Below are 16,957 nucleotides of genomic sequence, written 5' to 3'. Positions count from 1 at the left end.
AGCCCTGATTTATAGCATTCCAGATAGAGATTTGTATTTGCATATGCAGACCATCCCAATGCAGTACGTAAGTGGCTCTGTCCACTGAGCCACCGTTTTGCATCTGGCTCCCGTTAGTGGATTTCACAGTTCTAACGGAAAAAAACAAAGTAGACGCCACAAGCCTGAAATCTGCCCACCCGTTTTGGACTTCCCAAATGTCAACATTTGTCCCAAACAGTCTTGGTTTGTGCCATTTTCCTAACAAGAAAAACCTAGACAGTAGCCTAGTGACATCTGACATTTTCTTGTGAAAACTGCTGTCAATAAGAATACCAAGTTTTAATGAACTAGGTCAGCAGTATGAACACTGATGAGCCCAGCCATGTGTGTGAGAGATACAGACGCCACATCATTTGTGTCAGACTCAAAGTGAAAAAACCTTCCTCTCATATTATTCCCTGTTTTGCTCCAGGGCTGGAATCCTTCACTCAGTATGAACTATGACAATAGCTGCATTAACCCCTAAGCTAGATATTAGGACTCCAGGTGAACTGGGGCCCCTAAAGAAGCATAATTGCCTTGACCAGTTTATACTGTATCACCTCTTTTAACAAAAAAAGGCAACCATGAGGTGACCCATGCATGGTGAAGCAGCCCTGTGAATGCATCCTACATCACAGGTTCATTATCTACCACAGCCTAGAAAACATTCGTTCCCAAACTTTCCCCAGGATGTGGTATATAGTTGAATAAGTAAACAGTCTTGTGAATACACATCCTTGTGTTAAAACAGCTATTTATTTTATATATTATTTTGTTTATAAAAATATTCATAGGCCACCCCTCATATAAAATATCAGGCTAATGTCCAACAAAACTCACAAAAAAACCTAAAATATCCTAAAAACAATACAGAATAATCATAAAGATGGCTGGCTCATTTTAAAAAGTTTAAACCACTGAAAGGCCTGTCAACATAAAAAAAAGTCACTAAGAGACGACTGAAGGTTAGAAGTTAAGATTCCTGCTGAATCTTTGCTAGAGGAGTATTCCACAGCATGGGACCGGCAACGCTGCATGGCCAACTGTATGTGTGTATGTATGTATGTATGTATGTATGTATGTATGTATGTATGTATATCCCGCCCTTCTTCCCAGCAGAAGCCCAGGGCGGCAATTCTAGTTGAAGATAGCCGTGCTTCTGAGACATGGGGGACAACCAACAGTGCTCCACTGGATTATCTCAGTGATCAAACTGAGATTTAAAGGCTCAGGTGGTCCTTAAGGTATCCTGGATCCAAGTTGTTCAGGACTTTGTATATTAACACAAGAACCTTGAATCTAGTCCACTAGCATTTGGGCAGCCACAGTGCAGATGTTTTAGCAGAGATGTCACATGCTTTCATCCATCAGCCCCCATCTGCCATCTAGCCGCTGCATTCTGCACTAGCTGGAGCTTCTGGATCAGACCCAAGCACAGCTCCACATGGAGCGCATTACAATAATCCAGTCCTGGACTATAGTTGCCAAGCTATCCCAATCCAGATAAAGCTGTAGCTGGTGAACCAGGCAAAGCTAGTAAAAGGTGTTCCTACCCACAGAGATCGCTTGGTCCTCTCATTACAAATATGTATCCAGGAGCATCCCCAAGCTACATATCTGTTCCTTTAGAGGGAGTGGCTCCCCAACCAGAGCAGGCAACTGGCCTATCTTCTGGATGTGGGAACCACCTACCTACAGAGCCTCTATCTTCCCAGGATTCAGACTCAGTCTATTGGCCCTCGTCCAGTCCATTATTATTCTCAGAAATGTGCAAATTTAGAGTGCAATCCTAACCCCCTGATATCTTCCCCTGTAAGGTCATACAAGGTCATGTAAGGTCATAGCTCAGCGGTAGGGCATCCAACTTTGCATGCAAAAGAGCCCAGGTTCAATCTCTAGCTCTTCCAGCCATGACTGGGAGAGATCCTGTCTGAAATCCTGGAGAGCTGCTGCCAGTCAGTGTAAACAACATTGAGCTATAAGAACCAAAGGTCTGACTCAGTATAGGTCAGCTTCCTTTGTTCCTTTGATGGTGGGAAATGCAGTTAAGACGGTGTGTGGTATTGTTCCTCCACTGGCAGAGAGGAATACTGCTAGGGGGAGGGGGTGTTCTGCCATAGCATAGGCCCTAGCTTTACCCTGGTGGGATGTGAGCTTCTGCTGGCAGCAAGCTCTGAAGCTGGAAGCTTGAGATCTGTTGAATCTTAAGCCTTGCAGATCCCTTAAGGAGCCTGAGCTATGATGGCCTGGAGCCAACAAAAGGGAATAAAGACCAAAAAATGTCACAGAGAGATAGATAGGGAGAGAGAGGGAGAACAGGGCTTCAGATGCGGCAGTGAATCTCCTGCTCCACTCTGTCCCACAACTCCCTAGCCCCATTTTGGATTGCTCTGCCCAGCTGCATCCAGGTCTGGGGCAGCTTCCCCCACAGTCCAGTTTCTTCTGAGGTGTTAAACTAGGATGATGGTAGGGAAGGCACTTCAAGCAGGAGATACCAACAACCAGTGTGAGGGTTTTGAGGTACCATGCTAATCTGGATGGCCTCACTTTCACCAGGCCTGGTAGATCTTGGACTGCTGTTTGGGCAAACAGTGCAGAGAAAGACACAGCCCTTAGTTAGTTTGCAGATTGGTAAAAAAAAGACAAACTCATTTGAGGGTTTTGAAAAACTTTCCCTCTGGAAGCACCCTGACACACAGCATTTTATGCATCAATCCTGAGAATCCAGAGGAGGGCTTCAGGTAACAATTTAAACATTCATTCATTTATTATTGTAGAGTCACAGACCCGGTATACAATACAAAATTAAAATAAACAATGTCAATCAAGATACAGAAATAAAAATAAAAATAAGAATAAAAATAAAAATGGGGGCGCCAACCTGAACTTATGGGACTTGGTTTTTACGTATAAGTTGGGCTGCGTGGAGGAATTTGGCCACCCCAATAGTTAAAAGCTTGTCTGTGCCTGAAAGGAGAAGTTTCAGCTTCTCGGCTGTTGAACTTCCCAGCAGTTTCTCAACCATAGGGTTTAAGAACCTGGTACGTTCATTAGAATAAAATGGGCAAATAAAAAAAACATGAAACACAGATTCAATGTCCTTCTGACGGCAGGGGCAGAATTGGTTATCGTAGGGTACCCCACGATAGCGGCCGTCAAGAAGGGCAGATGCAAGGCAATTAAATCTAAGAACATAAGAACATAAGAACATAAGAAGAGCCTGCTGGATCAGGCCAGTGGCCCATCTAGTCCAGCATCCTGTTCTCACAGTAGCCAACCAGGTGCCTGGGGGAAGCCCGCAAGCAGGACCCGAGTGCAAGAACACTCTCCCCTCCTGAGGCTTCCGGCAACTGGTTTTCAGAAGCATGCTGCCTCTGACTAGGGTGGCAGAGCACAGCCATCATGGCTAGTAGCCATTGATAGCCCTGTCCTCCATGAATTTGTCTAATCTTCTTTTAAAGCCGTCCAAGCTGGTGGCCATTACTGCATCTTGTGGGAGCAAATTCCATAGTTTAACTATGCGCTGAGTAAAGAAGTACTTCCTTTTGTCTGTCCTGAATCTTCCAACATTCAGCTTCTTTGAATGTCCACGAGTTCTAGTATTATGAGAGAGGGAGAAGAACTTTTCTCTATCCACTTTCTCAATGCCATGCATAATTTTATACGCTTCTATCATGTCTCCTCTGACCCGCCTTTTCTCTAAACTAAAAAGCCCCAAATGCAGCAACCTTTCCTCGTAAGGGAGTCGCTCCATCCCCTTGATCATTCTGGTTGCCCTCTTCTGAACCTTTTCCAACTCTAGAATATCCTTTTTGAGATGAGGCGACCAGAACTGTACACAGTATTCCAAATGCGGCCGCACCATAGATTTATACAATGGCATTATGATATCGGCTGTTTTATTTTCAATACCTTTCCTAATTATCGCTAGCATGGAATTTGCCTTTTTCACAGCTGCCACACACTGGGTCGACATTTTCATCGTGCTGTCCACCACAACCCCGAGGTCTCTCTCCTGGTCGGTCACCGCCAGTTCAGACCCCATGAGCGTATATGTGAAATTCAGATTTTTTGCTCCAATATGCATAATTTTACACTTGTTTATATTGAATTGCATTTGCCATTTTTCTGCCCATTCACTCAGTTTGGAGAGGTCTTTTTGGAGCTCTTCGCAATCCCTTTTTGTTTTAACAACCCTGAACAATTTAGTGTCATCAGCAAACTTGGCCACTTCACTGCTCACTCCTAATTCTAGGTCATTAATGAACAAGTTGAAAAGTACAGGTCCCAATACCGATCCTTGAGGGACTCCACTTTCTATAGCCCTCCATTGGGAGAACTGTCCGTTTATTCCTACTCTCTGCTTTCTGCTTCTTAACCAATTCCTTATCCACAAGAGGACCTCTCCTCTTATTCCATGACTGCTAAGCTTCCTCAGAAGCCTTTGGTGAGGTACCTTGTCAAACGCTTTTTGAAAGTCTAAGTACACTATGTCCACTGGATCACCTCTATCTATATGCTTGTTGACACTCTCAAAGAATTCTAATAGGTTACTGAGACAGGACTTTCCCTTGCAGAAGCCATGCTGGCTCTGCTTCAGCAAGGCTTGTTCTTCTATGTGCTTAGTTAATCTAGCTTTAATAATACTTTCTACCAGTTTTCCAGGGACAGAAGTTAAGCTAACTGGCCTGTAATTTCCGGGATCCCCTCTGGATCGCTTTTTGAAGATTGGCATTACATTTGCCACTTTCCAGTCCTCAGGCACGGAGGAGGACCCAAGGGACAAGTTACATATTTTAGTTAGCAGATCAGCAATTTCACATTTGAGTTCTTTGAGAACTCTCGGGTGGATGCCATCCGGGCCCGGTGATTTGTCAGTTTTTATATTGTCCATTAAGCTTAGAACTTCCTCTCTCGTTACCACTATTTGTCTCAGTTCCTCAGAATCCCTTCCTGCAAATGTTAGTTCAGGTTCAGGGATCTGCCCTATATCTTCCACTGTGAAGACAGATGCAAAGAATTCATTTAGCTTCTCTGCAATCTCCTTATCGTTCTTTAGTACTCCTTTGACTCCCTTTGACTTCTTTGATCTGGCCCTAGTAAAAACCAATCTATAGCATGGGAAATCTAAAAACTCCAAGTAGTGAGCTGGGAAGGGGGAATGAAACTTTAGGCCTAAATGAAGTGGAGAACATATTTTGGCGGCATTTGCTACATCTCGTTGGAGGTCAATGTCCCTTATGCGATTAACAATGATCCTTTTGGCTGAACAGTAGTCAAATAAGGCTAAGAAGTCCGAAGAAAGTCCGAGAGAGGATAATTTATGCTGAATGGCTTTAGCCCATGAACTGACGAAACAGTCTTTCTGAATGGCATTGAGATAGCCAAAGGAGGGAGTTGCTTGAGCCACCTTGAACCAAAAACATAAAGTTCGAGTCCAAGAAAGGCAGTCTAAGGATGGAAGACCAGCTTCCAGCCGTAGTACTGCATTTGTAACACAACGGGGGACTCCAAAAATTAGGCGAAGAAAGCTGGAGAGAACAACTTCGATTTTGGGGCCAAAGTCCTTTATCCAAATTGGGGCACCATAGAGAAGTTGTGCAGCAATTTTGGCAAGAAAGACTCTGGTGGCAGCAGGAATGTATTGCCCGCCTTTGGGGGGAAAAAACGGAAGAGAGCCTTAGACTTGGTCTTAGCGGAAGCCACAGCTGTACGGATATGGAATGACTATGATAGAGAGGAGTGGAATATGATCCCCAAATACTTATATTGTTTAACTTGGGAGATCCGCTGGCCACTAATTACCCAATCGGACGTAGCAGAGCGAGAAGAGAAGGCTAGTATTTTGGTCTTAGTGAAATTAATGCATAGCATGTTATCTGCACAATAGGCTATGTATGCACGGAATAATCTCTTCAGGCCTATTCTCGATAGAGACAGTAGGACCGTATCATCAGCGTACAGCAAAAGAGGGCAGGCATGATCAGCTATTTTGGGAGGATGGAAGACAGGGGAGTGACAGATTTGACTCAAATCATTAAGATAGAGATTAAATAGGGTGGGAGCTAATATACACCCTTGTCTCACTCCCCTGGCAACAGAAATAGGATTGCTTAAAGAGCCATCTATGCCACATCTGACCCTAAAAGTAGAGGGTTGGTAGAGTTGGTAGATGAGGAAAAGAAGCCTTTTGTTAATGCTAGAGTGAAAAAGCTTTGTCCAGAGTCTGTCTCTGGGGATGGAATCGAAAGCAGATTTCAGATCTATAAAGGCCACGTACAGGCCATTTCCAAGAGAGCCAGAATATTTTTCTGCCAGGTGGTTTAGCAGGAAGCAACGGTCAAGTGTGGATCTATATTTTCTAAAGCCTGCCTGCTCTGGGCCCAAAATATTTTCCTCCTCAATCCAAGTGGATAGTCTATCATTAAGATGACCTGCGTATAATTTCCCAACTGTAGAGAGCAAGCTAATAGGTCTAAAATTTTGGGGATCATCTCAAGCCCCCTTTTTGTAAATAGGGATCACTATGGCGTCAAGCCAAGAGGCAGGAATACGTCCAGAGTTATCAATCATGGTAAAAAGTTTAGCTAATAGAGGGGCCCACCAGTCCTGATGGGATTTTAGCAAGTCAGGGGGGATAGCATCTGGGCCAGGGGCTTTGCCGGCCTTCAAACGATTGATGAGGAATATAATCTCGCTTTGAGAGACCGGCGGCCATGTTGGAAGATCCACAGAATCAATTGTATCTGGCCAAACTGAAGAAAGAGAAGGAGATTCCTTAAAGAGGGCTGAAAAATGATGTTCCCAAACATGGGAAGGGATATTACAGGCAATGGGGTTTGCGGATGACAGGACATCAGTGACAAGAGCCCAGAACATTTTGGAATCATTCAGTTTGGATGCATTAATTAGCGCCTTCCAACCTTCTTGTATGGCCTGCCTTTTTTTGGAGGCTAAGAGAAGTTTATAGGAGCATTTTGCGGAATAATATTCCAGCGGTAGTTGGTTGAGCTTATTGGTCCTATAATTGTGGTAAATCCTTCTCAGATTTCTCTTCGCTTCCACGCAGGTATTATCAAACCAGCGGGCATGATGGTGAAGCGTACGGGTCTTATGGTGGGGAGGATTAGGTTTGAGGAAAGACTCCAAAGCAAGAGTCAGAGTGGAATAGCCCTCAAAGCAGGTTTGGACATCTAGGATATGTCCTTTAAGGGCTTGACCCAATGGGGAAGCTAAAAAAGAGGCTATCTTATCCGAGATGTCCGATGACCATTTAATTCTCTTGTATCGGGGGGGGAGAGAGTTATATGGGTAGATGTCTGTTGGCATCAAGTGACCACTCTCAAACACTGAAAGTGTAAAGGTTAGAGGGAGATGGTCACTATCCAATCTGTTTCCCACTGTAAAATTAGAAATCCACCTAAGTAATTGGGGAGAAGTCAGAACATAATCTACCACACTGCTGCTCCGACCTGAAAGATAAGTATATTCCACTCAGTTATCAATCAGATGACAGCCATTCCGAATCGTCAGATTATGGCAGCCCGCCAAAAGGGCCAGGCAGATCCCTCCAAAATTCACCTTCTGATCTTTAGATGATCTTTCGTAAGTGAAAATGAAATTGTTAAGGTCTGTAGCGTCCCAAAGATTGGAAGAAAAGAGAGCGGAGTTATTAGGGCCAGTCCTAGCATTAAAATCCCCCATAATAATCAGGGGGACTCGGGGGTAAAGGGATTCTAAGTCTAGAATATAGCTCTCCAAAGCTTCCCATGCTTGTTTAATATCCGCCCTAACCGAAAAAGGAGGAATATAAACATTAATCAATAGGAGAAACACAGCACTAAGTTCCAGTAAAACAGCCAAAGCCAATGAGCCGCATGGTGGAAGTTTTGTTGATTTAACAGACAGGGAGGTTGAAAGAAGAATGGCCAGTCCAGCCTTAGGTCTGCCTTACTCAAGGGGGGTACAGCTGGTAAATCAATGGTTAAAAAACCATTGAGATAAATGAGTTCGTAAACCAGGTTTCCTGTAAAAGGATTACGTCAAAATTGGAGAGATAGGAGATCAGATCTGGGGATTTCTGCTTTACAGCCCACCCAGCAATGTTCCATGATAAAAAGGTAATTTGATCCCTAAGGTCAACATGACTGGCCCCAGATGGGGGAGGATGGGTAAAAGGAAAATTCGTGGGTGATTCGGGGAAGGGACCAGGGGAAAGTCAGATGGGAACATTGATGAGGGAGTGGGCTGAAGGCGAAAGCGCATCAGATGAACAGCTGGGAAAAGAAGGGTTAATCAGATTATCTTGGATATCAGAGCGAAGTAGAGCCTTCCCAGTCGAGACCTTCTACAGACCTTACGGTGTTTACACTGTTAAAAGGGGTGAGGGAGCATTTCCCAGTCTGTTCAACACTCTCTCCAAGGATGAGGCTGCCACTGTCCAGTGGAGACTTTGAGACTGAATCAGCTTCTTCTGTACTACAGACCATCTGTGCACTCCCCTGTTTGAAAATATTTAACAGATGGACCTTAAGCTGATCAAGACTAAGCAGGACATCAATTTGGTCCTGGGGGGATAGCGTGTCGAAGGAGTTGATAATCATTTTCTCTTCCTCATTATACTGGTCCTCAAAGTTACTAAGAGGAGGACTGACATCACGGTTTCTGGCCATCCGGCTCTCTGCAAGGTTAGTTGAAGTAGATGCATCAGTAATAAGTGAAAGTTCAACTGGAGTCCGATCCTCTGGATCCGCCCGGTTCTTCTTCCTTTCCATCCGTGAAACAGTATTAGATCTGTGATTGATGGAGGAGGCTGAATTGAGAAGTGGAGAGGGGGCAAAAACATTGATGAAATAACGTTGAACCCATATGCCAGAATTCTTCAACTTCTCCTTCACGTTATAAATCTGGGAGGCAATGTTCACAGAATGGAAGCAGACAATCAGTCGCCAACGGGATGTATTGGATGACAGATTCACCATTTGCTTAATATAGCTCATGCGATGCGTTGCAGAGAGAGTCCGACTAAAACAGGAGTCCAGAAACGGAATGCTCAGGAAAGAGGGCCATCTACCTGAGGTCCTCAGATAGCATGTGATCGCGAGCTTTTCAGGTTCTAATTTTAGATTCCAACAAGTGGATTCGGAGATACTTGCTGCTGTAGATGAAGGAGCAGAAGTTTCCCGGTGTGTCGGGAGGAGAGAAAGGTTCATCCCCAGGGCAGCATTGCTTTGTTCAGGAGATAGATGAAAGTTCCTGTCATATTGAAAAAGGCCCGACTTAAACCCCTCAAACTTGGGGGGCAGCTTTATGGGAGAATGATACGTGTCTGGATCTTTCTCCGCGGGGATAGACAATGTTCTCAGGACCTGCGGACCAGACTTGCCGACGTCCTCTTGAAGATCTTTGCACAATGCGGCTTTCTTACTCCTGACAACAGCATGAGGCTGGGTGGCTGGAGAAGGGGTTGGTGGAGAGTCCAATAATCTAAATAGCGGTTTAAAGTTCATTTTCCTACCTCCAGCTGATTTTGCATTTTTGATGTTCTTTGGCTTTTTGGCCCCTAGTAATGGGCGTTCATGAGGAGAAGGTCTCTTAGATTTCCTCCTCGAAACTGTCTTTGGGCGGCAAGAGTTATTAGGTGAGCTAGGAGACGAGCCTGTGTTACTAGATTTATTTTCAAGGATCGAACCCATAGCCTGGACCAAGGTGGTTAGTAGGTTGTTTGTTTCGGCAAGGTATGCTTTTATCAGGCACAGTTCTTCCATCACAGGTTCTCCACTGCTCAACGAAGGGGGCTTAAGGTTCGAGGGGTCCGAATAGGGGAACTGCTCATGCTTGGAGTGGTTGGACAATGGGGGATCTGAGGGCTCCTGCGACTCATGCAGTGAGTCTAAAGTGAGCAGTTCATTAGGAATACTGCCATCAAGGAGGCTGAGAGAGCAGTTATAGCCAGCATCAACCAGTTCCTCAGCCAAGCTTTTGGAGTGAGAAATTTCCCTTGCTATTTGCATGGGTAGTTGAAAATCCAAGGACCATTCACGTGAGTATTCATTGTAGTTTGGAGCCTTCTGAGCATCTGGAGGTAAAAGGGCAGTGTCTCCAGAGCTTCCAGGCTTAGGGGGGAAATACTGAGTGATTTTAGGTTGTTGACCATTTGGCAGCTGCTCTGCCCCCGGGGATATACCCAATTCTCTGCATTTCTGCCTTGTGTATATCATGGGTGCTGTGCACCTCTGGCCTCTGAGTAACGAGAACGTAACGCTGAGAGTCAAGGCTGCCTGATAAACGTGTTCCCAGACCCCAGGCAGATACAGAGTTCAGGGGAGGAGAAATATCACAAAGGAGTGTAGCCCAAACAAGTAGAAGTTCGAGGCAAATACAAAGCAGGCAGAGCAGCAGAACACCAGCTTCTTATCTCCTTAGCAGAGATAGCAGAGTTGAAACGGCCAAAGACTATGTTATGTTTTGCATAAAACCAGAGGTCAGTGGCCATGCAATTAGTGGAGAGATAAGAGAGAAAGGGGAAGAGCTGAATCACGTCTTGCCATGGCGGCTGCCAAACCGGAAGTCACACTTTAAACAGCTCAGGGCAGGCCTGAGAACACAGCACAGAGAACCAGCCTGCTTCAGGTGGTATCATTTTAGGGGGTGGGGAACTGGTGCCTGAATGGTTCAGGAAGACGTTTTAAAGTGTTGGCCCTCATGGGGGAGTGGCGCCATTTGAGCTCTGCTACAGACAGCAAAATATCTTGGGCCAGCGCTGAAACAACTTCAGGAGGCCACTGCAAACACAAGACTGTGTGGGACCACAACTGCTCACTGGACTATAGTGTTTTACACATACCTGGCTCTCTTTCATACTCTTCACAATTTCTTTCGCTTGATTCAAGAGATCTCTACACCACAGATGGAAAAGGAAAATGGTCAAGCAAGCAAGTCTTCCTTCTTTACATGCACAATGATGAAATGCTAAGTACAGGAAAATCAATAACAAACCTTCTTCCCTCGCTGCTTTTGATGAGGTCAGACTGCTCCATCATACTAGTATATGAGGGTCCTTTCATGAACCTTTTTAAAATCCCAGGGCCAAGCTACATGTTACACTTCATGCATACCATGCAGCTACATTTATCAGTTTTCTTTAATTAATTATAGGCACCTGGCACGGGGGGGAGGGAGGGATTGTTATGGGGACACAGCGCAGGGAGGGCAGGTTTATCCCTTTTCTTCCCAGCTGTGATTGGGATGACAATCCACACATTCCCACCCATGCAGCTATGAGGTTTAGAAAAATCATTACAAGCCTCATAGCCACATGGGGGATGGGGGAGACAATTGCCATCCTAATCATGGCTGGGGTGGAGGGAACAGATAAACCTTCCTTCTCTGTGCACTGCAGTACCAATAATAAGTCCGTTGTGCCTGTAATTAATTTTAAAAAATGAAAGTTGTAGCTGCATGCTATGCTTTAAGTGTAGTGTAGTGTGGTTCTTACAATGCATCAGAATAGGATCCCACTTCTCTACAGGTAGTATTTGGGTACCTTTGGCAGAAGTTTGTTTGGTGTTGAAAACTAGATGCCTGTGTTCTGTGTGGCTTCTGTGCAGAATATGGTACTAGTGTGTACTGAACAGAAGGCGGAAGACCAGACAATAGGCCTATAACATCATTAAGTCACTGGTATGCTCTAATAAGGTTCTTCATCCATTCCTGGATCATGTGTAACTAGAAAGTTTTATTTTGCTGTGTCTTTCATCACCAAAATAAGCCTTCCAGGTCAATAAGAAACAGCCAGGCAAATAAAAATGGAACTTACAGGGTCCTGCTTCTTGACACAGCACTGCTGTTCCCAACAGAAGAGTAGTACCGCACGGAAGGACTAAACCTGCTAACAAGAGCTGCAAGACATACACTCAGGTCAGTCAATCTGTGGGCTCTGAATTTGCTTGTGCAATCATGACATTGAATTCAGTGGCCAATAATCAGCCAGTTTCTTGGGTGTGGAAGAAAGCATGGAATGGGGGCCTAATGGTGGCAAGAAATAATATGTATTATTAATAATAGCTTTCAAATGAAAGTAGTGGGCAACAGTTACACTTAAAGACAGAACAGGGAAAGTATGAACTAGAAGACATACCTAGTATTGTTTTCATGTTTGCCTGGATAAGATCCCGCTCTGTGCTATAAATAGAAATAACTCATGTTTACATACATATAAAACAGTCATACAGCCAAATGCAAAGAATGTTCATAGGAGTTTGTTTTTTTCCATCTTCCCCTTTTTTCCTTTTGTGTCATGTCTTTTAGATTGTAAGCCTAGAGGCAGCAACTTTCATCATTTGTTTTGTTTTTTCGCCATGGATCTGGCCCACTTGCTTCTTTGGATCATGGCTTCATTGTAAAATATGTGAAATTCCTCTTTAGTCTAACGACAAACCAGTTTTCTATTGACCGCTAAAATCCTCATATTTGTTATTCAGTGTGACAGTGAGGACTGCACTAAATGTTATATGCAAATGTGCATTATGCACAATGGCCCATTCAGATGAGCAAAACCCACTTCTAGTGGGGTCAACTGGAAGCAGCAAAGTGATCCTTTTCTCACCCATTAACCCCTTGATCCAAACTGATTTTCCCTCCCGCTAGGAAAATGTTAGTGTGTGTGCTATTTCTTCTCACATATACAAACCTGTAAGAGAGGTTGCTGGGGGAGGGCGTTAGACTGAGGGAGAGAAGATCAATTTTGTTTGCATTTTAATGACACTTCTTGAACCAATACACAAACTGAAACACAGCCAACCTTCAAAACCCGCACTTATCCAAATTTTGCAATACAATTCTCCAACCAACCAGTGTTTACAAAAATGCATATATCAGTGGAAAGCATGCATAAAAATGAATGTACTAGTGAAAATTACATGTACAAATGCATTACATTGCACAATTGCATACAAAAATGTGTTTACTAGGAGAAATTCACACTATAACGCAGATGAATTTTCATAGGATTTTTAAAAAATAGCAAATGCTGCAAAACTTGGAGAACTGAATTTAAGATTGGAAAAATGAGAAACTTAGAGAACTGAAATTAACAGATCTGTTCATTCCTAATTTAGAGCCAGGAAACAGTGAGTGAAAAAGGGTTAAGAGCCCAGTCTCCACTTCTCCACTTGCAATTGTTGCCACCAGAAGCAGCTTTTCCTCATCTAAATAGGCTGTTGGGCTATTATTACATGCATTTGATGTAACAAGTAGTTTGGTTCTAAGCATCCCTGATTTTCTTTGGTTTTAATTATTTGCGTTAGTTATTTCAAAGAAGTAGTAGTTTACACCACACAGTAAATTAAATAGTGATGTTCAGTTATTTTCTTTACAACCCTCTTAAATATATTTTCTATTATCTAATTATAGGTCTAATTCACCAGTTGGACCAGGGGTACATTTGTTCTACACACTGGGCCGGTGAAAGGTACCAGGCAATCAGCAACTGGTCCCTCCTTCTGCAGTGCTCCCTCTGTACTGATTCCTGCCTCATTCAGGCTTCTTCCACGGTTGATAAAAGAACTGGAACACATGGCAATTCTGAAATAGGTAATAAACATGTTTTTATGGAAAAGATGAAAATTGTACCTTTGGAGCAGATCTGGGTGCTTTGCCTTAGAGTCCTCAATCTGTAAATAAATATAGAATGATAAATGTGTCAGTACCAAGAACAAACGCACCTTGTCTAGTCAGTGTCTGAAGAATAGACTGTGAAATGTGAATGGCCGAAAGGGAATTTTGCATGGTTCCCTGTAAACCTTTTTCACTGTCCAGCTATAGGATCAAGAAGGGAGCACTCCATGATAAATGGTGTAGCTGTGGGAAAAGGGGGAAAGGAAAAACTCATGACATTACCTATAAAACCAAAAGGCTTAACTGGAAAGCTAAGGAAGGATTACCATGCTGAGGAATTTTAAGATCTAGTGAAAGGATGAATGAAATGCCATTTTAATAAGGTTTCCTGCTCTGTCTCTAATCCTGTAAAGTTTTACTACTGCCTATTGTGTAGTTAAAAATAAAAGAGTTTTGGTATTACCAAACGGACAAAAACCAGCATATGTATAATTCATTCACCTATATTGGATTGTGCTCCTACAGATGACGCTATGGACAATGATTGGCTGAGTAGGTGCAGGGCCTTGGAATGTTCAGGGCACCATGAAGTCTACAGTTTACTTTCAGTAAGGGAAGAAAATGTCAGTCTAGTAAGGAGGCAAGAGATCAAAGAAATGGTGCAGACTAGGCAAGGGAATAAGAGGACTCTAAAGCAGGTGGGGAAGGAGAGGCTTGAGAATGAGGGTAGGGAAGACAGGGCATTGATGCAGGAAGGGAGTCTGGAAAAAGAAACCCACAGAGCTTAAGTTTGTGAGTGTCTGTGTGCTATGGGAAGGGGAAGAGTGCTAGGAGAGTGAAAGAGAATGAGACAAAGTAGACAGCGGCCTCAAAAGGAGGAATCTGAAGAAATAACAGGTAGTACAGGACAGAAACTGAAGAGAGGTAGAGCTAAGGAGATAGAAGGACTGGGTGGAAATTACACATGAAGCCTGGAGACAAGATGGGCTTTGAGCTATTGGCAGGAAGAAAGTGGGCAGGCAATGAAGAAACCCAGAGGGGCAGAGGCTACAGTAGGTGTAATCAACATGGTACCCTCCATCAGTCAGCATGGTCAATGGTCATGGATGATGGGAGCCATAGTCCAACATGTTGGCTACTCTTGGGCCAGTTTCAGCATTGTGACCTGCAACCCTTAGGGGACAATGAGGATTAAGAGGCAGAGAGTTGTAGGGATGGGCCTAAATTTGAATTAACCATCTGCAGGCTTTGAATCAATTAATGTTTGCAAAGCACTGACAAGACAATATACTAGGCTACAGTTAAAATCAATGTAAGAATATAAGAAAAGCCTTGCTGAATCAGGCCAATCTAATGCACTATCTTGATCTCATAATGGCTAACCATTATGCAATGCAAGCAGGACTTGAATGCAACAGTGCTCTCCCCACTTGTGATTCAGAGTATTCAAAGTATTCCGAGTCATGCCGCCTCCAACTGGAAGCAGAACATAGACATTGTGGCTAGGAGGATAGCCTCATCCTCCATGAATTTTTCTAACCCTCTTCTAAAGTTGGCATGTTTGTACAATATGTTGATATGAACTTAGATATTCAGTCCCAAATCCAGGGCATCAAGCATTGCCTGGGCAATGCTCAGCAAATATTCAGACTCTGTCTGAGATGCCATAGTCCAAGATGTGATATATCATTGGGACAATATACAGTAATGGCCCCAGGGTGGGGCTGTGCTGCTTACCTGGCATCCCAACATTAAGGTGCCAGGTTACTGTCGGTTACCAAGAGGGGGAGGGGAAAGACAGCAGGGTGCAGTGGTAGGAGTATTGGATTGGCTGTTCTGCTCCACCTGCACTACATCGACCTCCCCACTGCCCCACCCCTCCCCCTCTTCCCCTGGCATTGGGACACCAACGCCAGAGAATATATAGAGGGAGTCTTCCTGAGGCAAGTTAGCTAACAAGCAGACAGGGATAACTAACTGGTAGCCCTGTTAATTGGACCCTGAACAATTGAGTGCAGCTGACTGTTACAGGTGATTGTTCAGTATATGAATTTAAATCATAAGGATTGCTGATTTGTGGATATCGTGTTTCATTCTGATTTCTTTCTTGGCTCTGTGGCAAGACATCAGATATGGAGGGGAAGGGCTATAGAGCACCTGCTCTGCATGCAAAGCAGACTGTCAGAGGTAGTAGCTTCGGCTATGGGGCGGTATATAAATGTAATAAATAAATAAATGAATAAATCCCAGTTGCTGGGGATCACACCTGGGGAGAGGACTATTGCCCTTATGTCCTGCTTGTGGGCTCCCCATCGGCATCTGGTTAGCTACTGTGAGAAGAGGATGCTGAACTAGATGGGTATTTGGCTAGGTGATCCAGATGTTGGGCACTATGTGGTGGATAAATCCGAGGGGGCTGAGGTGAAAGGAGAACACAGCAGTAGTCAGGGTGAGAGATTACTGGGGCATGAACTAGAGTTTTTGCCATAGGACAGAGAGGAAGAACCAGTATAGCACAGTGGGGAAGAGAACCTGGCTGGGAGTCCAGAGTCTGTGAGTTCAAATCCCCGCTCGTGTCTCCTCGGTGTCAAAGGTCAGCTAAAGATCACCCCCACAGTGAGTGGCTCAGGGGTTACGTGCCCTGCCACCTGTGCAGCCGTGGGCAAGCTGCAGAGTCCCAAGGAGCCCAGTTGCCCCCCAGCTGGCAGTTGCGGACAAGGAAGGGGCTGGCTTGTGCAGCTGTGGCAAGCTGAGCAGGCCCTAGCCAGCTGGGGAGGACTAGCCTCAGAGGAAGGCAATGGTAAACCCCCTCTGAATACCTCTTACCATGACAACCCTATGAATACAACCAAAAAAAGGATTCATAGGGTCGCCATAAGTTGGAATTGACTTGAAGGCATATAACAACCACAAGGGGAGAAGCTGCACAGCTTGGTGATGGATGGAATATGGGAAAGCAAGGAGAGAAAGGACTCAATAAAGGCAGGGCTTCATGCCCATTCGGCAAGTTGGATCATAATGTTGACTTATTCACACATTACACTGAACACATGTACAACCTGTCTCTACACATGCATAAGTCTTGCTGGGGAAGAACGTACCCTTGTTGATTTGGCTGTTGGGTACACAGACTGTGTACTTGTTGAACATTAAATATTAATAACTATATGAATGCACAGCTCAACATTTTGTGTACACAGATACATAGTTTGCACACTTGTTGAATACACTTGTTATCAGAAGAAAAGGAGAGTATATGAGGAGAGGAGGCTCCATGGATGAAAAGTTGAGAAGTGCAGACTTTTGTTTGAGATGC

At 44.2% G+C, this 16,957-nt stretch overlaps 1 protein-coding gene across 7 annotated transcripts in view; it reads right to left on the bottom strand.

Annotated features, from left to right (window-relative positions):
• The window catches only part of PLB1 (phospholipase B1), a 188,027-nt gene that overhangs the window by 147,686 nt on the left and 23,384 nt on the right, over positions 1-16,957 (bottom strand). For 6 of the 7 annotated variants that reach the window (XM_061624944.1, XM_061624951.1, XM_061624949.1 and 3 more), the window contains exons 8-12: positions 13,657-13,697; positions 12,716-12,748; positions 12,164-12,207; positions 11,843-11,924; positions 10,871-10,922 (exon numbers count right to left, since the gene is read on the bottom strand). In XM_061624944.1, coding sequence (XP_061480928.1) covers positions 10,871-10,922; positions 11,843-11,924; positions 12,164-12,207; positions 12,716-12,748; positions 13,657-13,697 — 252 coding nt within the window. The remainder of the gene's footprint in view (positions 1-10,870; positions 10,923-11,842; positions 11,925-12,163; positions 12,208-12,715; positions 12,749-13,656; positions 13,698-16,957) is intronic. The other variant, XM_061624950.1, reaches the window with a different exon arrangement.

The sequence above is a fragment of the Rhineura floridana genome, chromosome 4, assembly GCF_030035675.1.
Source record: "Rhineura floridana isolate rRhiFlo1 chromosome 4, rRhiFlo1.hap2, whole genome shotgun sequence".
NCBI lineage: Eukaryota > Metazoa > Chordata > Lepidosauria > Squamata > Rhineuridae > Rhineura > Rhineura floridana.
This window is presented reverse-complemented; position numbering and strand designations above follow the sequence as displayed.